Source organism: Gallinula chloropus, assembly GCF_964237585.1.
Source record: "Gallinula chloropus genome assembly, chromosome: 18".
In the NCBI taxonomy this organism is placed as follows: domain Eukaryota; kingdom Metazoa; phylum Chordata; class Aves; order Gruiformes; family Rallidae; genus Gallinula; species Gallinula chloropus.
In genome coordinates this window covers 4,305,001-4,326,338 of record NC_140103.1, presented here as the reverse complement: position 1 = coordinate 4,326,338, position 21,338 = coordinate 4,305,001, and the positions used below count along the sequence as shown (strand labels likewise).

At 45.0% G+C, this 21,338-nt stretch overlaps 1 protein-coding gene across 1 annotated transcript in view; it reads right to left on the bottom strand.

Moving 5' to 3' along the window:
* Positions 1-4,191: 4,191 nt before the first annotated feature.
* Positions 4,192-21,338, bottom strand: part of NUP214 (nucleoporin 214) — a gene marked incomplete at its 5' end in the record, with an annotated part of 44,299 nt that continues 27,152 nt past the window's right edge. The window contains 9 exons of the mRNA XM_084272520.1: positions 4,192-4,402; positions 5,067-5,091; positions 5,919-6,061; positions 9,521-9,692; positions 12,623-12,772; positions 14,955-15,111; positions 15,643-15,713; positions 17,212-18,978; positions 20,800-20,873. Of these exons, the coding sequence (XP_084128646.1) occupies positions 4,369-4,402; positions 5,067-5,091; positions 5,919-6,061; positions 9,521-9,692; positions 12,623-12,772; positions 14,955-15,111; positions 15,643-15,713; positions 17,212-18,978; positions 20,800-20,873 (2,593 nt within the window). The 3' untranslated portion in view covers positions 4,192-4,368. The remainder of the gene's footprint in view (positions 4,403-5,066; positions 5,092-5,918; positions 6,062-9,520; positions 9,693-12,622; positions 12,773-14,954; positions 15,112-15,642; positions 15,714-17,211; positions 18,979-20,799; positions 20,874-21,338) is intronic.

Sequence of the window (21,338 nt, the reverse complement as noted above, 5' to 3'; positions counted from 1 at the left end):
CCACGAGGGAAGGGGGGGGTGGTGGAGGGGTTACCCATACCTTCTAGGATTGGAAGGGGATGCTGCAAGGAGGCAGGACCGCAGCCCAAGGCCAGGAGCAATGTCACAGCACCAGGGCCAAGCAACAGCCCCACCACATTGTTTGAAGTGCTTGCTGGCTAGACACAGCTTCATTTGTATCTCGTGTTCAGGGAACAGGATGAGTTCAGATACAGGCTCTGGGGGCACAGAGTATGCCCAGACAGGATAGAGGCACGTATGGAGGGATAAGGGCACGTATGGAGGAGTCCCAATTGTGGGGCAGGAGGCACAGACACAATTGCAGAGAAGGAGCTTTGTGACCTGCTGAAAGCCGCAGAACAATGAGGTGGGGATGCTGCGAGACAGGGAATGTGCTGAGCATAACAGGGTCCTCGGGGAGCTGGGGCAGGAGGTCAGGGCACACATAGGTGCACAGGGGCAGAAAGTGTGCCAGTGGGTCCAAGCTCAGCCCTCAGTGAGGAAGAGCTGGTCTTTTTTTAAGAGCTGGGGGACCCTGGGGCATCACTGCTGCAGGAGGGAGGAAGGACGAGGCTGGTTTTGGTGTGGGGCAAGGGCTGGTCACCCTGCTGAGCTGTGGCCATCTCTTCCCCAGCCTCACCATGGCATTTATCTAGGAACAAGAACTCCCTCAGACCTGCCAGACACACTCACGCCAAGGCCTCGTGCAGGGTTAGTTTTCCTTGTAAGCAACGCTGCAAGGAACCCACAAGGGCAGGACAGATGAAAACCAAGAAGGGATAACTAAGATGTCACTCCATCCTCTGGGCAGGGACACGTTCGCAGGGTGACGGGAGGCAGCTCCAGGCAGGGCTGCTGCCAAGGGGCAGAGACTGGCCCCAGCCATGACCATGGCCCTGGTTCCTGGGCAAAGGGGTGGGAGGAGAGGTGGTGCCACCACCTGCACTCACCTTTCTGTGGCCTTGCTCCCTGGATCAAGGGTCTGAGATGTTCAGCAGCACTTTTTCACACTCCACCATCTCTCAGAGGGTTGCTACTCGTCCCGAGACACTCCATGCACTGTGGCAGGTCACTGCTGAGGCCAATAAGCCCACCCTGAGCAGGATGGTCACATCAAAAGCACATCTACATTTTCCCCCATGGAGAATCAGCCAGGGCTTTGGTCAGCAGCATGCCAGCTCTGCCCATGGCACTGCTCAAGGCAGGGAGGTGCCCAGGAGGGATGTGGTGAGGTGAGGGATATAACCCAGCAGCACAGGAAGAACTTCAGCCTGGAGATCCCTCCTTGGTTTGACAGCAGAGGGATGCCACTGGTATGTGTCTCAGTTCACACCTCTGCACCACACTGCTACAGTGCAGATCTCCCAGGAGGGAGATCCAGAGAGAGAGGTACAGCTGAGACCACTGGTACTCCACAAGACACCTGTATTCTGCAGTACCAAGTGTTATACAGCAAAAGCCTTTAAAACAGGAGCTTAAATAATTCTCTTTGTGCCTAATGAAGTGACACTTTGCCCTTTGCCCAGAAAAAGGCTCTCTTCCCTAGTGCTCTTCCAGCCTTTCAGGCAGCAGAAATCCCCAGGTCTGGTCTCTCCCTGGGTTTGGGGAGATCCTCACTATGCCTCAGGCTCCTCCATCACACAGCATCACCAGCACTCTGCTCTCCACCACCTCGAGCCCATGGCGCAGTCTCAGGAGGCATGTGGAAATTAAATGTGTTCTTTCCCTAGGAATAATTAAGATTCCAGCTTTGATCAAAGCCTTGGAAGGTCTCTTCTACTGAAATGGCAGGGGGGGGAAAAAAAGGCCCAACTGCATTAGCCCAGAGTGACAAGCTCCATCAGAGCAGCCCTGAAAGGGATGCTGTTAGTCCTTCGGGGGTGAACAAGCGTGGACACCACAGCTAATGAAGTGAGGGCTCCAAGCCCAGCCAGTCCTCAGCTCCTGTACCAGAACAGCCAAGCTGGGGGCTTCCTGCAGCTGGACACCTGTCTGCAAAAGCCTGGACTGAGGCCAGGAGATCACTGGCCACCTAAGAGAGATGACAGACGCTAACAGCTTCTGGGAGCCACCAACTGAGTGCCACACACACACACTTGCCAAACCCTTGAGTCATCTAATAAAAAAATGCAGTTTTTTTCCCCCCCAGAGCCAACTTTGCCTCATCTTGTGCTTATTCCTGTAGGCTTGTGGTCACGACCAGCCTCTCTATGCTGCTCAGCTCCTCCAGCAGCTACTATGGAAACCAGGAGCAGCACCTGCTTCTCAAGGGCAGATAGTTCAGGGGGTTGGGTTTGGAAGCACTGCAAGAAAACTCAGGTTCTGGAGCAGTTCTTGTGGCTCTTCAGAGGGTAAAGGAGATAAACAGGTCCCATAGAACACAGCAGGGACAACCCCCAACTGCTCCCATCATTCCAAAAAAGAAACCTTAACTGGCTCAGCACACCAACATCACATGCCAAGCCAATCTTCTCCATAGCAAGAGGTTTATTAGCTATCTGGGGGAGCACAGCTGATACAGCCTTGCTAGGAGGTGTCGCATGCCACAGCAAGGGGAGATTAATGCAAAGAATTTAAGGTCACTGGTTTGGGTCAGCTGCTATTTATAAAGGAAGGAAGGAAAGCAGACCAGCAGGATCACCTCTAGGCCTTCAGGAGTGTTGTACAGTCAAGGAAAACATACCCTGAGGGTACACTTCAACCTATCTTCAGCTTGTTCTCCCACCTCCAAACCAGTACATTTCAGACCATTTTCTCCTCTGTTCTAGTTTCAGGGTCCCAGGATCGCTGGTGCTGGCTCTGTTCCCTCAGCAGGGAAGGGAGAGCATTAACCCAGCACCAGTGCCATCTCCACTACGACATGGGGTGTGCCAGGGTCCAACATCCAGGGCACATGTAAAACTTTACAGCTTTGCAAAGCCTCTCTGTATCTACATAAGCCCTCCTCATACACTGTATTCCCCACGTTTCAGTGGGTTTCCTCTGGCAAAGGGAACCTACCTAGTGTCATTCCCAGATGCAGAGCCAGGAATGTCTTTGCTCACCTAGGACAGGAGTTGGGTCCAGCACTAATGGTTTGAGTTGACTTGAAGAAAATGATTAGCTCAGGAACTGTTAATAGATGCAAGAACTCAGTTTATAGCACTGGGTCTGAAAACAACCAGTTGTCAACTATTTACAGTTCCAAAAAGTGACCATACCCCCACCACACCAGAAAGTGACACCTGGCATCATATTGTGTGGAACTAAAAAATAAAAATTAAAAAAAAAATAAACATTAGAACATTTCTACTGAAAATACAAAAGGCAGAAGTACCCCAAAATGTCCAAGCAGGACCAAGACAACAAACCCATCCCCATCTGCACCTATTCAATAGCACCCAAGCTGCTATTTCCAATGCACTTTTCATAGAGCAACAAAACCCCATTACATCATTTCAGGGTTCTGTGGAGGTCAGATGCACCAAACAGAAAGAGTTTGTCCAGAACACCTTCAGGGCATTCTTTAAAACATTTGCTCAGTATGTTCAAGTCTAAACAGATGAGAATTTCCCAAATGTTATTGACTAAAGGGAAGAGCTACAGGGAAAAAGTACAATCTCCTACGTGTCAGAAAAACCCCTGCAGCTGGCAGCAGAATCCAACAGCCAAAGCCATAAGCTGCAAAATCACTAATGCCTCTGGATGGAGGTCACACTTCAAATTCAAGGGCCAGAAGTTCTCCCTATAACCTGAGTTCTATTTTCTGAGTTCTGCAAAATTGACAGAAAGGTAAAAATAGTGAGAGCGTTTGCTTCCCACCTCTTTGCTGAATGTTACTGCCATGGGAACGTGTTCTGCACGCTGCCAGATTCTTCTCAGATAATTTCCTATTTCTCCACTGAGCCTCTGGCTCACACATGACTCAGTTTTAGCACTTCAGCAAGATAAACACGTGCCCCATTCTATACTTAAAATTAGCAGGGCAAACTTCAGTCCCTTCCTAAGTGCCTAGGGATGATCAGTCATTCTCTCTTCAATGAAAAATGTGCTGGTTTTGTATCAGGAACCAGCTTGAGCTACTCTTTTCTCCAGGCAAGGGATGACCAACAGAAAGCCAAGTCCAGTATTGGGCTGGTAACCACAGTGTAGATCTAATTCTTCTAGACTGAGGGGAGAAGCCCTTCCAACACAAATACCATCAAGGCAGATAAAATAGTTTAATATAGAGCAAGAACAGGTGTTGCATAAAAATAAGCAAAATCTTTTCCTTAAAAATAGGTTTGAGAACTTGTATTTAAAAGAAAAAGCTGTCAGGACATTGATCATGTAGGTAACTCATGAGCACAGGAGCTACAGCACAGTTCTACCGGAGAGCTCAGGGTGGTCTTAGCTTCTCCATCCGCTAAATCCAGAGGAAGATCTGTGGAGCAAGGAAAAAACCCAACACAGCAGTGAGTGCTAGAGTCTCCCCCTCAGGCAGTATTAATTCATCAGATCTCTCAAATTTCATCTCCCTGGTATCAGAAGCTTCTCATGAGATCACACTGGCTTTTCCAGCATCTTTTACCTGACACTGTATCGACACACACGAGCTGGAAATAATTACTTTTAGTCTAGAGCCTACTGTCTGCAGGTAACTTGACAGGGAAACAAAGTAAGACACTTGCTAGAAGTAACTCAGCAAAACAGTGGCAGAGCAGATGAGAGAGTTCACCTCAGCTCTTAGTCCTGTTCTTTTAGCTGTAAATCACCCCAGTTCAGCCAGAAAAGCAACGATTTATTTCATTCCCTGTTTCAACCCGATAAATGGAGTAGATCCTAGATTCACACACACATCATGTCCCTGAGAGGTGGGGAAAGAGCATGAGCTAACTGAAAATTCTCTCTTATATAAAAGATTAACCTCACTGGCAGGCACATTTCCAGAGCCTGGACTTGGAGCTCTATGCAGCTCCACTAAAAAAGGAAATCAGAAATGCTATGTTACTGCTACTTTCAAAGCTTGTTCTTATAAGCCCTTCAACTCTTCTATTCTGATTCTATTTCTCTGTGTAATGAAGAGTTAGACACAAAATGGCACTTACGTGTTGGGTGAGCCAAAACCAAACCCTGAAAGAGACCCAGAAAGGTAATTGTTAAAAGGTTAAATGAATAAGATCTGTAGTAAGTGTCCCCTCCCAGACACAGACTGAAAAACATTTCGTTCCAGCCTTAGGGCAGGGAAAGAGCGATGGGCAAACAATGAAAGTCATATCTCCATCTAGAAGAGAACTGACTTGTCTGGGTTCCTAAGAGGGCTTTGCTTTCACTGCTAATCAGCCAGTCCACTCGTTAGCAGCCGCCTTGCGCAATGTGCCTGGTTTGTTCACCTCTCCAGGAAAGGGGAGGGCTGCTTTCTGAACGTGGAGTTTGTGCTTAATGCAAGCCTGTGGTGCCAGGCAGGCCCCCACCAAGCAGGTCCTCTCTCAGTGGCACAGCTCTCAGCCCTGGGTAAACCCCTGCAGCTTCACAGAATTACATCAGATAAACATTTGGCTACTGGTGGTGCAGCTCAGTTTTGCTGTGTTTATGCTTTTGAGGCTAAGGACAGATAACTCTCTTCAGCACCATGTGCAGAGGTAAATCTGTCTCAGGATTTGCCTTTGAGAAGAAAGAACAGCCCCACAAAAAGGGGTGAAAAGCAATAATCCATTGAGGTGTGCAGATGAAGAGTGACACTGACATACCACACAGCAAACCAGCAGTGGAATCACGAGCTAAAGCCTGCGGAGACACTACACCCCACCCTGCAACTCAGCTCTCCAGGACAGGTGCCTTCCCTGTCCAAAAAATCCCCAGGAAGATTTTTGACCAGGAGCTGAGCAGTCATGCCCGAATTCCATGGAAAACCAGAGATACAAGGCCAGCTAAGTTCATTCTATTTTAGCTTCTCCTACCTCCTCCACCTGTCCCAAAAGCTGAGAAACCACTGTTCTGTGTGCCGAAACCGGTACCCTGCTGGGAGAGCGATCCAAACGTCAGGGTGTTTTGATTTGCCAGCGTGCCAAACGATGCTGTGTTGTTACTGGTACCACCAAACCTGCAGTTTAAAGAGAAAACATTTATTTGTAAGCATCTCCACACTTAAACCTGGAAGTTTGTCCCCATACCCACGATGATAACCCTGTGCTCCTTAAATGAAGATACATCAAAAGGGTGAGACCACCTGAAGTGGGAATTGGAATCATTCATTCTGGAAACGGAATTTCAGGTTTGGGAAAAAACCCACTGTCCATACAAACATCTGTTCAGCTCCCATTTGTAAGGCAGGAAGGCAAACATGTTCATGCTTACACAGAGTCTGGTTTCAAGTGCTTGGAAATACTAACTCCAGCCATCAAATGGGAGATATTAATTCACCCTGCGTGTAGTTTTCACCCTTTAAGCCCAAATAGTTCAGTGTCATTTTGTTCCACAAACAAGGCAGCAAACCCAGAATTGGTATGAGGTGCTCATGGCCCATGTTTCAGAAAGCCCCTTACCCACTGCCCCTGTAACCTGTCTGCAGGTCTCAACTGCCCTCTCTCCTCAACCCACTGGGAACCCCACGCTGTTCCAGTGCTTCCCTGGAGATCTGCCCCAGCCTGGCACTTCCCCCCACACTTTTGGATTATTTCCCCAATTGGTTTTTGGGACTGAAGAATCACTTTTAGATGTGGAAGTTGGTGTCCTTTCTTCACCCACATGCTCCAGCCAGGCATTTTAGAGCCATCAACATGACCAACTAATGAACCCATAAGATCCATTATGCTTCTTGGCCCCCTCATACACCTCTCCCAATCCTGAGTGTATGAAGTGCACTGAGAACACGAGTGTTTCTCTAACAATCTAGGCAACAGGAGACACTAAATTTTTAAATGACACGTTGTGCAAGTGCATAAAACTACTGGTACTAACCCAGTGCCAATCCTTCCCTGGGCTGCCCAAATCAAACACTGTGGCAGCTTTCCACACAAGCTCCTGTCACTTCTGACTCAAAATACGAGCTGACAGCACGTTAACTCACCTCTCCACCCATCTAGATCTACCAGACTTAAAAGGAAAACAAAACACCGACCAAAACCCCCATCACATCAAAACATATCTCTCCAGATAAGAGACAACCCCTGCAGCGGTGTGACAGACAAGTCACCTGGTAAAGGACGTCACCTCTCCTATCCCAAACACCACCAGCCATGCACATGACTTCCACACACAGCATTAGACATAACAGGCAGTTCAGGGACTTTGCATCTTCAGCCCTGCAAAGCATCACCTCTGCCTCTCTTTTGGCTCTCAACCCATGTACTTTGAAGACAACTTCAGCTCAGAACCACAAACGTGGTCCTCTCAGCAGAGCAGAACAGGGTTTGTAGTTCTTTCTTAAAAGCAGCAAGATGGGGCGATGCATTTGAGAAGAGAATTTGACAGAGCTCCATCTCCTCAGGACTATGCCAATAAACACACACAAACCACATCTACCCAGGGAAACGAAGAGGATGTGAAAACAGTGACAAGGAAACTCGTGGTTCAAACTGCTTCTCTCAGCTGCAGCTACAAGAAACACGCCTGTTGGAAAACGTTAAGCGCAGGAGGAGGGAAGAAACAGCTTAAGCTATGGACAGATTTGACATGAGAGACAGTCATTGCCTGGTAACAATTTAATCAAACCTATCTTGCCCAGATTTCCAGGTCTTTTGTAAAGCTCCTATACAAAAAAACAACCCAGAATTGAGAGGCACTTGAGGTTAGTTTATGAAAGCAAAACGTTATCTGCTCACAAACAGTCTGAACTGCAGGCTTTGAAGAAGTGTAGTGGTTTCTATTTTTGATGCTCAAGTCATTTATCAAATGATGCAGATTTTTCAGAATTGAAACAGCAATCACGTGGTTTTAAGTTAGCAGGGAACTCAGAACTAACACCACACAACCCTGGATTTGGGTTTTTTTTTTTAAGGTTTTACTTCAAGAGAAAGGGCAGAAAGGAAGTCCTGCACAGATGCTACGTTATACTGCAGAATCAAACTGTTGCTCAAAATCTTGTGGTGAGGTTTGGGGTTCTGTAGAGCTGCCTGGAAATTCTGCACACTTAAAAAAATTCAAAATCACTTCCCTCAGGCAACTCTGAAAATATCAATCTGAGTCTGCACCTTTCCAATAGAGAAGTTCTCAAAGCTTCCCACCACAAGTTAAGCCACTGAATTCTCTTTGAGTCTGCAGACTGCTTAGGCAAGACCTCTGTTTGCATCACCACGCTGCTTGTTCTGAATCCCATTTTAAGTTTCCAATGTTGCCACTGAGCACATCCAGTTTCAGCACAAAATCCCACAGCACAATGGCTCAAAATTGGAACTGAGCAAAACACCACTTGACTTGAAGCTCAGTCACAAGCTTCATCTTTCTTGGTGGAGATTTAATTAAATACCAGTTGACTTGAATTAAGTCATCCCTACAAGCACATCCTTCTTGGTGCAGATTTAATTAAGCTGCCTCTGTTTTTACCCTTTTCCAAAGGGGCTCTCCAACTTGCTAAACCAAAGTTCTGGATGTAGCAGAACCACCTATTTGAAGCCTCCCACAGCTGATGGGATTTTGCTTAACCTCATGTGGAACAAACAAGCTACACTTCTGGATGTACTAACATGCCTTACATAAAGGCAGTTCCTCCTGAAACTGAAGACAAACACTTGTGAAATATGTAAACACTAAGATTGGGAAGGCATCCAGTTTCCTCTTTTCACTGGAAGTTTGTTTTGCTTTGTGGGTTTTTTCTTAATTGGATCTGTTAGGTCTGAATACAATTGTAGGGCATGAAGGAGAGTTGCTTGCTGGTAGCACTATGCTGAAGAAGTGCATTTGCTGTGTATGGCAGAAGCTGCTTTGCAAGGTTTGAGATTCCAGATTTGCTGAACAAACCAAGGAATAAAGTGGTGCCAAGCACAGGCTTAAGGGGTAACAAAACAGGTAAAAACAATCAGTGTAGGATAAACACAAATCACTCTGGGAGCTCAGGCTGTTAGAAGTGCTTCCTCCCACCCCCCACCAAAAAAAAATGTGAGAGAACAGATGGAATTCTCATTAGTGCCTCTAGCTCAAATCTCACAAGTGGATAAGGTGGCTAGACAGAGCTACAGATAGTGATATTTATTATTTTCTGTGCTAGGCATAGTTCATAGCCCTACACTTTAACTCATTAGGTGTGCTCACAGCAAATGCTACTGCATTCCCTTAGACACTTGCAAGATGACTCACACTTCCCCCCCCACCTCTAAAGCTAAAGATTTAACATAGTAGTTTCAGTATAAAAATGAGATCATGCACTTTATTTCCTTGGGGGGTTCAAGTCTTTGTTTTATGCCTTTAAAAAATATATATTAAAAAACCCCAAACCAAGGGCCTTTTGAGCTTAGCAATCAATCACATAATACATTCTTTATGTTAATGCAGAGGTATCTAAGACAATAATATTCTTGCATGACAAAAACCTACTTCCCCAAGCCCTGGACCCTGGTTGGCTTACCCAAATCCTCCAGCGCTGGCTGCTGCTGTGCCCTCGCCGAACACTTTGCCTCCCGTTGAGCCCAGAGGGCTTGAAAAGGTTGGGGCTGAACCGAATGCTGGCCCCCCTCCAAACCCAGGGGATCCCCCAAAAGTAGGAGGGCTGCCAAACACTGGAGCAGCACCGAAGCCACCTGAGCAAAACAGAGGCAAAACAAAAAAGGGACGAGAACATCATGTAAACAATAATCCAGGCAGAGAAGACAAGAGCTTCATTTCCAAGCACACAATCTCCATAATGATGCTGTTCATCTTACCACATGGACACAGCATTTATGAAACTCACTGCCACAAAGGTTCCAAACTGTATGGTATTTTGTTTCAGAAGGCATGGGTAAGGAAAGGATCTAAATGCATGCAAGAAACTACAACTGAATTAAGAGATGATCGGGAAGGAAGTCCCATTCTGGGTCTCTTGAACATTTGAGTGTAAGATGAACTTGATCCTCAGAGCTGTACTGAAAGGTGGTAATATATCATACATGTTTTCACACTGTGAAGGAGTGTCTACTTGCTTTATATAAGAGAGACCAGTGTCTTAGCTGTGAGACAGCAGGCATGCACAGTAACCACGTTACAGTGAAGGTATGTACAACAGGTGAGAGAGGTGCTTTTATTATTAAAAAACCCCAACCCCACAACCATCCTTCAGCACAAAACTAGCACTTCTTACCAGAGCAAAAAGCAGCTTAGCTTATGCAGTCAGTTTTAAAGTAAAGCTCTGCTCATCACTGTCTATACAAGTCACTACCCAAAGGAATTGCCCATAACGATGCCCAACGAAGAGCCTCCCATGAAGGTCAGCCAGCCTCACGAGCATTTGCTGCAGTGGTTTGGTTGCAGTGCTTCACCCTGGCTCCTAACCTAAAGCTCAGGGAGGATGAGGATGTACACAAGTCCTGAGAATCACAGAGCATTAGGAGTTGGAAGGGATCCCAAAAGATCACCTAGTCCAACCCCCTGCCAGAGCAGGCTCACCCAGACTCAATCACACAGGGACACGTCCAGGCGGATTTGAATGTCTCCAGAGAAGGAAACTCCACAGCCTCTCTGGGCAGCCTGTCCCAGGGCTCTGTCACCCTCACAGAGAAAAAGTTCCTCCTTATATTCACATGGAACCTCCTCTGCTCCAGCTTGCACCCACTGCCCCTTGTCCTATTCCCCAATGATGCAAAATGATTCAAGAGGTTGGGTATTACCTAAGCTCAGTTTAAGTGGTAGAAATTCAATGATTAAATGCCAGCTCAGCAGAACTCCACGATTCCTGCAGGGAATGAAGAACTGAACCCTGCTCTTGGCAATTCCTATTCAGGGTTTAAGCTGCCTGCTGCAACTCTGAATGGACTTCTACCCAGATTGTTTTATTCTGTGTTCATCTGCTAATATTATTGGCCTGTTTCTAACTGACACTTGGGAATGTGAAGGACACCTGCTCTTTTGTTTGACTAGGGCTGGGGACTGGGATACCACCACACGTTTTAATACCCTGGGTGAAATTCCAGTCTGTGTCAAGGTAATGGATACTGTTTGGCTGTAAACACAAGAGGTCTGGAAAAAATAAATGCTAGGTCTGAATTATTTAAACACAGATCAGATATCTTGTTACCTCTACCTCTAGGAAGTTAAGAGTGTTTATCAGAGGGGCTGAAGTGTTGCTCACCACACACTCTCTTTTGCAATGCATGTTAACAAAATAGTGGAGAAAGGAAAGCAAAACTGCAAGTAGTGAACCCAGGGCAAAGGGGGCTCCAAATCAAGAAAACCCTTCCACTGCAGGAGATGAAGACACACTATTCATTTCAGGATTTAGCAAAAATAACCAGAGGAGGGAAGGATGTGGGGGGCTCTGTGTAACTGGATGTGCCTTCTGAAGAAACCTCTTGAAAATCCTATCTCAAGAAGGATTTTGAGAATAAAATAAACAGAAGCAAGGGAAGAGTTGTTGGGTGACTGGAAAAACTTCCTTTGGCAATGCCCCTCTCCTCCTGCAGCAAAAATAACAGCTGGGAGGTACTCTTGAGATAAGAAACTCAGCCCACTATCAAGCAGAATGCAGCACTCCAGAGACACCTTACAAATGGCTGATGGATCTGATAACATCAACATTAAGCTCTCAGCCCCATCACTACAGCTACTGTGGAAGCACAGAGTGTCCTTCCTCTCAAAGCACTGCTGCTCCAAAGGGAGCTCCTGAGCACCACTGTCTCAAGGTAACTTCAAGGATGACCAAGGCACCCCTACTTTCCCCAGGGATGAAAATTCAGTGGATACACTTGGAGCAGAACATGTACATTCAATGTTCACTTAGTCTTAGGGTAGAGGAGAAACTCTGCCTGACCCTTCAGGCCTCCATTTTTACCTGGTAATGAATACAAGGAACATTTTGCATTCAGTTCTAATGAACATATTGCAGTCACCACTACTTTTGTGGCCCTTTCTCTGGGCAGGTGACAATAAGAAGAAAAGAGGCTTTGGAAATTTCCAATATTTGATTCAATTATCTCAGAGAGAACTGAACTACAGAAGAAAGTGATAATAATGACAAGTCAAACTGATTTCCAAAAAAGAAGGTCCTGAAGCATGGCCAATACAAATTTTATGAGGAATCTTTCTCCCTGTAGACACACATGCATTCACTCACATGCAGAAATGGGGACAACAAGGGTTACAAAACCCAGAGTGATGTCTGAAAGGCAATATTCCAAGGAAGCATCTAAAACAGGAAAAGTGTATTCAGTTATGTGTTGTGTACTATTCATTGCAGGGGATGTAAGAACAGAAGTCAGTCACACAGCTCTGTTCAAACTGCAATGGGGATTTCTGGAACAAGCACCTGAAAAACATAGTTTACTGGGTGCTTTTCTGCACATGAGACTTTCATGGTGGGTTCAAGGCAAAGATTTACAGTCCTATTCATTAAGTCATTAGTTAATTCTTATTTACTGCTCAGAGACAATTTCTGTACATGCAGTGAGTCAACTGTAGACACCTAAATGGTAGAATACTCCACTATGTATCTCACAGGTAAGTGTGGGTGTTCACAGTGGGTGGGGTAAGAAAGTACCTGCTTTGGTTGGGCTGGAGAATCCAAAGCCTTGAGATGCCACACTTCCTCCACCAGAGCTGAAAGTGCCTGTAGGCTTCTGCTCCCCAAAAGATGAGTTGCCAAATCCAAAGGTCTTTGCCCCACTGTTTCCAAATAAGTTAGAAGAACCTGTGTAGGTGAAGAATACTCATGAAGCTCATAACAGACAAATGCTATGTTTCATTACCTGGATCAGGAGGAAAGGAAACCCTTCTTATTTCCCCAACTCCCCAGCACAAAACAAACAGATCTAAAACAGTTCTCTGCAGATAGAAGCAGAGTCTTCCCCTGTTCCTACAGGGCTTTGCAGTTCCACCAAACAATTCTGGATCTAACAGACCACTAACAACCCTTTATTGCTGTAATCTAGCAAAGCACAGTGATGGATGATTTGTTTAGTAGCATCCTGAGCCTCAGCCACTAACAGATAATCCCTCAAGTGAGGAATCACAGCAGCCTGAATCAGTCTCTCTTGACAATACAAATGTCATTCCAAGACAAATTAAAGATTCTCAGCTCTTCTGGCAGTACTTCTTAATATGACTATTGGACAGGACCTTAAAGAAGGAGCCAAACTTTCCCAGCCTCACTGAGAAACTACTCAAGTTTCCATCTTTCACAAGGCCACACACAGGTTTCTCACACCTAGTGGCAAGACACAGAATAACCAAAGCTTTCTCTGGTGAACCATCTGTTTTATTTCACCACAAACCCCAGCACTACAATAAAGGAGATCTAAATTAGCAAGGTTAGACAATTGACCTCAACTATTAATCCCAATGGATCACTGAAGTTGTAATAAAAGAAATGGATTTGCTTTCCCAAGACTTCAAGTGCTACTTTGAGCCACTTGTAGCTCATTCTGTGCTTTTCTTCCTTCAACTTCTTTTATGTCTGAGCCACTGCTTCCCCTTCTTTGTGCTTCTTACCTGCTGGACTACACCCTTTCTACTTTTCCATTCTGCCAGACCCAAGTCAAAAGTGATGAAATAAAGAAGCTGGACAGTCATTAAATAAGAGACACAGTTAAAGCATTATGAAGAGCTTCTGTGACATACAACCATACTTTATAAGCACAGGTCTGCAATAGCTGCACGTGAAAGACATGGGAGAATCTGCCAGTATTTTAAATTGCTACAGCAGACCATAGCACACATGCATCTCAGCTCAAACTTTAGAGTATTGCCAAGACCTGTTAACCCAGAAAACTCAAGACTAATGAGTTTTTAACTTAACTTGTCTCTGGCAACTTAAAAAATAAAATAAAAATCTTTACAGTAACAGCGAGTAATTGATTCTTGCATTTACTGTTAATCCTTTATAGCTTCTAGAAAGACAGTCTAATAGTCCCTCAAAACCCCTGGTGCAAAGGAACCTGGTAGCTCTAATGTTAACTGCTTTTCAAACCTCCTTTTGTTAGGCTGGTTGGGCAAAAAGCAACGTGGGAGGGCTGGTTTGGCACCTCACGCACAGACGGATTTAGCTAAGACACACGTGCAGACTGATGCCTTTTAGCTGACAACTGCAGCAAAAGAAAGGACAGGTGCTGAATCCCTCCTTCCAAAGAGGGCTTTAAACAATTTCTCTCATCTACCCAGCTTTCATGATGTTTCTGAGAGTTTATCTGTAAGAGACTCACCCTGTCTGTCAAATCTGGATAAAAACTGATATGCAGAACTCAATAATTTTGGTTCCTTACCAGAACAGACTAGATCCCCAGACCAACCACTGAATATATTTCTTACTACATCCATGAGACTGAAAAGATTCACATCTCCTCCTAGACATGAAAAATGACTTGGAGTTTATCCATATATTACCACAAATTTTGGTAAGGTAACGTGCTGCACAGAGAGCCATTTTTAGGACAGAGATGAAGAACCTGCTATCCATCATGCACCTGTTAACTTGGTTTCACTTGGGCATGGGATTCTTAACAACATTTACAGTCTTAGGGCAGATGAGAAAAATTCAAACTTTCTAACTTTCAAAGTTGAAGCAGAAATTCAGTGACAAGAATTTAGATTATTCTATTTTAAAGAAGCATTTGGCCAAGAATTCCCTGAAGAATACTGGGATTCTTCACGCTTCTTGCATCTGCTGGTTTGTTTCAACAGCTTCCTTCCTTGTTTTCCATAAACCTATATGAAAAATTCCAGATTACACATCATGCATAGTCTCTGCTGCCCCAGAAGCCTTTCATGTTAACACAGAATTTACTCAAAGACAACTAATGGCAGAAAAGCAGATGGGATTGCAAAAAGCAGATGGAAATCACAGCACATTTTGTATTCTTGTTTTGTTCACTTACTCTGGGAAGCTGCAGATCCAAATCCTCCACTGGAGGAGCCGAAAGGATTCTTATTGGCTGCATCCTGACTTGGCTTTCCTCCCAAACCACTGAAGAAACCTCCACCTCTCCCACCATTTCCAGTTCCAAACAAGCCTCCACCAGAAGATGATGGCTGCTGGAACACAAAATGGACAGAAAAGGGATTTAAGAGAAGTCAAAGTAGCACATTGCTCAAAAGCTGATTTTTCTCTCTGGCCTACTCCTTGAATTTACCAAGAGGCTGATGAACCAGCAAACAATTACCTTCCAACACATAATGCAATGAAATGTTGCCTGAGTCCCTCTTAAACCTTGTCTTTGGTACAGAATCACGGCTTTGAAACATGCCCTACACTTTCCACTGGGCACTGAATGAAGCCAGGTGGCTTTCTCCCATTTCTATCTTATCCTGCATGTGATAAACCATTTGTGTCTCCAAACCCTTTGGAAAACATTCACACAGATGCTGCTTTGACGCCCATTACAATACCAAATATTGTTGGTACAGTCTGGGACACCTTGTACTGAGCATGTCAAACTGGGGGGAGTTTGTTCTTTAGGTTTTTGTGGGTTTTTAATACATATATGTATGAAATAGGTAGGGAGCCCTGAACAAGCCCACTATATGTAACAGTCCCTTGTTTCTGGAAAAACAATAAATACTTGCCTGGCCAAAGACAGTGCCTCCAGTATTAGCTGCTTGCCCAAACACAGGAGCTGTGTTGCTAGAACCAAAACCTGTCAAGAAAAGAAAGGAAAATAAACCACCAGAACTATTACTAGGATATAAAATGATTCAGGGAGGTGACACTAATCCAGAACAGGGAGAGGACAGTTCTGCCATGCCAAAACACAGGGATACAGGTGATGTTACCTAATGTATCCAGGTTGGACAAACTGCCAACACGCAAATAATAAATACCCACAGAAAGTTTATTTGAAAGTCATTCTCCTTTTCTCTTTGGCCAACTTAAAACCAAACAGAAAATAAACAGCTTTTTTACTTGTGGAATCGCTGCTAACAATAGAAAAGAGAACCAGATTTCTATTACCACTGCTGTAATAAAGCTGCAAGTCATGAACAGGCACTGGAGCATTCTGATTTCCCTAGTGTAGGGAGGATCTGAGCTTTGTTACCTAAAGATTCCTGTTATAGATAATGAAATGTTTTGATTAAGAAGAAAGAACTCCACATTCTTCTTCTCAGTTCACTTAAATGTGCATTTTGTAACAAAACTTGCATTTCTATAATTAGGAACACCTTTTCTCAAGCAGAGTTCACTTCCCCCAATTTAACTGCTCGCTGTTACAGTAGTTAAAAGGAGCAAGCAGTTTGCCTACAGTGGCATTGTTTTTAATTAAATTAGCCTAATTACTTTTTCTTCCTTGGAAATACATGTTCTCTATTATTACTATGTACTTTTGCCTTTTCCCTGGGAGCTCTCTAAGCATTGTACAGACAAAGCTTTGAGGGGAAAAAAACCCAACCCAAGCAACAAGATATTGTGGCGATGCAGAGAACAAAAAAGACTGACAAAGGTGGTTCAGTCTGCCCAAGTACTCAATTGAACTGTGTGGACACATAGCTGATGGTCACATGTCCCTATATTTAATTATGAGGTGTTTCCAAATGCAAAAGCAGATTTAACAGATTAATTCCTTGCCAATCCATCACTTTGATGGCTTAACAGATGTTTCTTGCCACCCCAGCTCACGATACAGTACTGTACCTGGCCATACATCCACTGTTACACATACTGAATGTAGCCCACCAAAGAAGTGCTGCATCTGCAGTTGCTGCCTTGAGTATGGCCTCAGAGCTGCCTTGACACTTCAGTGTAAGAATTTACAATATACTGCTTTAAGAGCTTTTATACTATGCTGAATCCAACCCATTTATTGTGCAACAGGCAGGACAATACACAAGTCAAACTTAAGTTGAGGTAGACTTGTAAGCATAGAACAAATGGAAGGGTGAATTGGAAAGTCTGCCTTCAGAGGCCTACTGCTGAACTGTGAAGCAGAGCAAAAGCTTCTTTGGTCACCAACATTAGTCTCCTCCTTACCAGCACTGCAACTCCTTACAAACTGGAACACCCCACCACAAACCACCAAGTGTCGTGGTGGGGGAAGACATTAAAAAAACCCATCATACTTTCCCCAGCAATATACTGCTTTTTGTCCTTCAGCCAGACAGCACCACTGGGATACTGCATCTCCTCCAGTTTGTCCTTACCTGAAGCTTGGCAGAAGCTGAACCCAGCAGAAGATGCTGTAGTAGTAACAGCAGCGGCGCTCCCAAAGACAGATCCTCCTTGCCCAAAGCCAGTGTTCTGACCAAACACTGAAGAGCTGCTTTGTCCAAACAACCCACCTCCAGTGCTGGCAGATGGCTGTCCAAAGGAAAAGGAGCTGGCACTGTTGGTGCTAGCTGGTGCTCCAAAAACATTACCGCTGCTCGAGGCTGCTGTGGAAGCTGCTGGCTGAACAAAGGCTGGCATTGTCCCAAACCCAGACTGGCTAAAGGTAAAACCACCTGAAGAACTGCTTGCTGGTTGCCCAAAGGTCAGTGTTTGTCCAAAAGCTGGCTGACCAAAGCCCCCAGTAGTGGTGGTGCCAAAAGCAGAAGTTCCAAAAGCTGAGCTGGCAGCCTGTGTGGTAGCGGTGGCAGTGGACAAGGTATTGCTGGTGAGCTGTCCAAAGGGAGAGGATGCTGTGGTACCTGCTGGCAGTTGTCCAAAAACAGATGGTGTGGAAGGAGTGGAAGTTGTATCACTCGTAGGCTGGCTAAATGCTGAGCCAGAAGTGCTGGAACTTGGAGGCTGAGAGAACACCGATGAGCCTGCAGACGTGGGGGCAAACACAGAGGCAGCAACAGCTGGGCTCTGAATGTTTGTAGTAACGTCAGAGGTGGCAGCCACCACACTTGTTGTTTCTGCAGGAGAGGCAATGTTTGTTGTAGAGGTTGTCACTGAGACGTTATGGTCTGGTAGGGCAGATGCAGAGACAGCAGGAGGCACTGGTGCCTTCAAATCACCTGTGGAGGCAGGAGTAGCAGTGGCATCAGGGGGAAGTGCTACAGATGTGGTGCCAGAACCTGCAGAGACTGTGTCCCCCGCTGTGGCCGGCGGTAAAGTGGGTTCTTTAACAGGCTCTGAAAGCTGTATCTGTGGCTGTGGTGACTGTGTCAGTGGAGGTGAAGATCCAGCTGCTCCAGCTTCATTTTCAGATGGCTTTTCGGACACAGATGGTAACTTGGCATCCCCTGCACCCTTGTTAGAAGTTGCAGCAGGGACAGAAGTTTGTGATGAACTCAAGAAATTTCCAAATGAAAGGGATGTTGAAGCAGGGAGAGTAGAAGGGGTAGAGGTGGATGTGCTCATACTGCTTGGTTGCTGAATACCAAATGAAAAAGTGGGTTTGCTGCCACTAGAGCTTCCAAGATTGAATACCCCAGAAGACCCTGTGTTGGTTAACTGGACATTGCCAAAGAGACTGCCTGTGGCACTAGTGCTGATGGATGGGGATGCCGTGGCAGCCGACGTGACTGAGGTTGAAGCACCTTCTCCAGCTTTTCCTAATGGCAGGGGAGCACCAAAAGTAAACCCAGAAGGTATTGTAGATGTTTTAGTTGACTGTGATCCCGCTACACTGGTTGATGGTGCTTTAGTAGTGGTCTTGGCATTATCATCCACTTGACCAACCCGTAGTCCTGAGAAGCTCCCAAGAGTTTCCCCAGCAAGGTTGCTCTGAAACAAGTGATCTCCTGATTTAGATGGGGTGACATCCAACTTGCTAGCGGCTGTGGAGGGAGCAGATGTTGTTGTTGCAGCAGGTTTGTTTGACTGGGTGCTGTCTGCTGAGGAGCTATTTGCTCCTAAGGCTCCTGGAGTACTTGCTGACTTGATGGACCCAAAAGCAAAGGAGCTCTCAGGGCCTACTGCAAATTTAGTACCCCCAGAAAGTGAAAATGAATCAGGCTGGGTAGAGTCTTTAGCTGGGGCTGTCAGGGAGAGAAAGATAAGTTACACATTTATGATATGCAAAGCTCACTCATCATTTGTACAATAATGGCATGCTTTAGTGTTTCACAGGTCGTTACGAGACACAGTGCTCAACTCAAAACTATAAAGCCTCAGCCCATCAGGTAAGGGCCACTTCCATGAGCATTCAGGAGACAACAGTGACATCTGAAGCCTTCATAAACAGGGTTGCAGTGACAAACACTATTATTTTCACATCATAGCCTCCACTTAACCATCCTACTCCAAGTAGAGGTAATTTTGGCCTTTGTTTCCTATCTCTTTTTGAGCAGTTTGATGAAAATATGAAAGACCTGGTTGCTACAGACCATTTGCTGTTAGTACCATTTTTACCCCTTCTTACTTGGTTTAAGCTAAGCAATTCCTGACATTTACTACAGAATTCTGTTTAAACCAATAGTTCAGATCAGAGTTTGGGTCACAAAAATACTTTCCAACACTGAAAAAGAGTCTTCTAGAGAATCAGATCTTTCCTTATGAATTCAACTATTTACAGACTAACAACCAGTTTCCACGTAGCCTGTTTTCAGCTTTGAAAGACTAAAGAAGAGCTCTAATACAACTGCTAAAGCAATTCTACTTATAAGATATACTGCTGCCCAACAGCATGAAGCTGCTGAGGTTTTGAGGGATGCCAGACTTGCTTTATTTGATGTACTATCATTTGATTTCTGAGCACCAACAAACAAATTCTGACTTGAAGAAACACTGCACTGGTATTTGGACTATGGGTTGATTTGGACCAGGTACAGGAAATCTGCATGGAGATCAACTAACAAATGAATAAAAGCTTCTTAGCACAGCTGGTATTATCCGTGGGTTTTACCCTGTAAGTGCATTAAGTATATTTAAGTATATCACTGACACTGAATAATGTAACATTTGTTTCCCTCCTGAGGCACTGAAATTCTGTCTGTTCTTCCATGTCTACCTAACAAAGGCAAAGGGGCTTCTACCATCACACGAAGCAGCATGAGGTAACTGTCCTCACACAATGCTTTGGTTTACAAGCCTGTCTCCTGCACCTCCCTCTCTCCTTTTAATCAGCATTATTTACCTAAGCTCTTATGATAACTGAATATTCAAGTTTTAAGCCAAGTTAGTTCTCTCTGCTTAATATCAGCAAAGCATTAGCAGAATTGCTGTGGCTGTGATGGTCTAAGGATATAAGCAAGCCAAGATTTCTAACAGAAGATCTCTTATTAGAGCAACCAGTAACACTGGAAGTGAGTTTTTGCCCATACAGGCTCTTCTACAAGGCTTAAATCAGAGGCAGAAAGCTTCAAGAACATTGACAAGCAGATGTATGAATCCCCTTTTTCAGACCAGGCAAATACAATCTGCTTATGCAATGGAAAGGCAGCCTACATACTGTCACCTCAATTTTAGAAGCAACAAAAAGCCACCCCAAACACTCCCCTCCCATTCCTGAATGCTCATTCTGCTTAATGACAGCCTTCTGCACCAGACCACCTCGGCTGATTTAACATCTATGGATTAAAGACAGCAGAGGAGATGACTGCAGATATTACCCTTTTCATAAGCTAGAACCTCCTAGATGTTCTTGGCAGCAAATATTTTGCTTACTCTTAATTGAGAGGCAGGTGGCCTAGATTTCTGTGCATTACAGGGCATAATCCAGTATATGCATATAATGTTATTGCAGCTACTGCAATTTTAATAATAGAACTGCAACATAAACCAACAGCTGTATGAATTAGGAAGAGTAAGTGTTCTCTTAGCAGGCAAGAGATGGAGCTTGCACACTCTTCCAAACTAACCTTGTGAGGAAGCGAGGCTGGGCAGCGTCGGTGATGAAGCAGCTGATGTGACACCACCAAAATTAAACCCAGGCCTAGGAGGAAAGAAGAGAAAGGGAAAGAATGACACTTAGCTCCAAGTCCTGGCACTTCCAACTCCACGATTAACACAATTCTGAGACTCAGATTTTCAGTACAGTCTCACACCAAGTCAGGTACAAGAAGTTTCTCCAAGAACTAAACAGGCAGAGAGAAGCACACATACAGACTGGGCTCCATTTGTTTCCCCTCTGACAATGCTTCCAGAGGGTTAAAGAGTCAGAGATCAAAGTTCTTCTCACCACTCCTCACCCTCCCATACTCCTTCCACTCTGCTGTGTATTTCTTCCCCGTTGAGCTTGGCAGCTGAACACCATGCACCAAATCCTGATAGCTTTTGGTAGACTATCAAGAGCAGAAGCCACAGCATGATGAGAATCTATTTAAAAGACCTAAAAGCCAAGAGCCAGTGCATGTACAAAAGGGAACAACTGGATACTACTACCTGTCAAAAAGGAGAT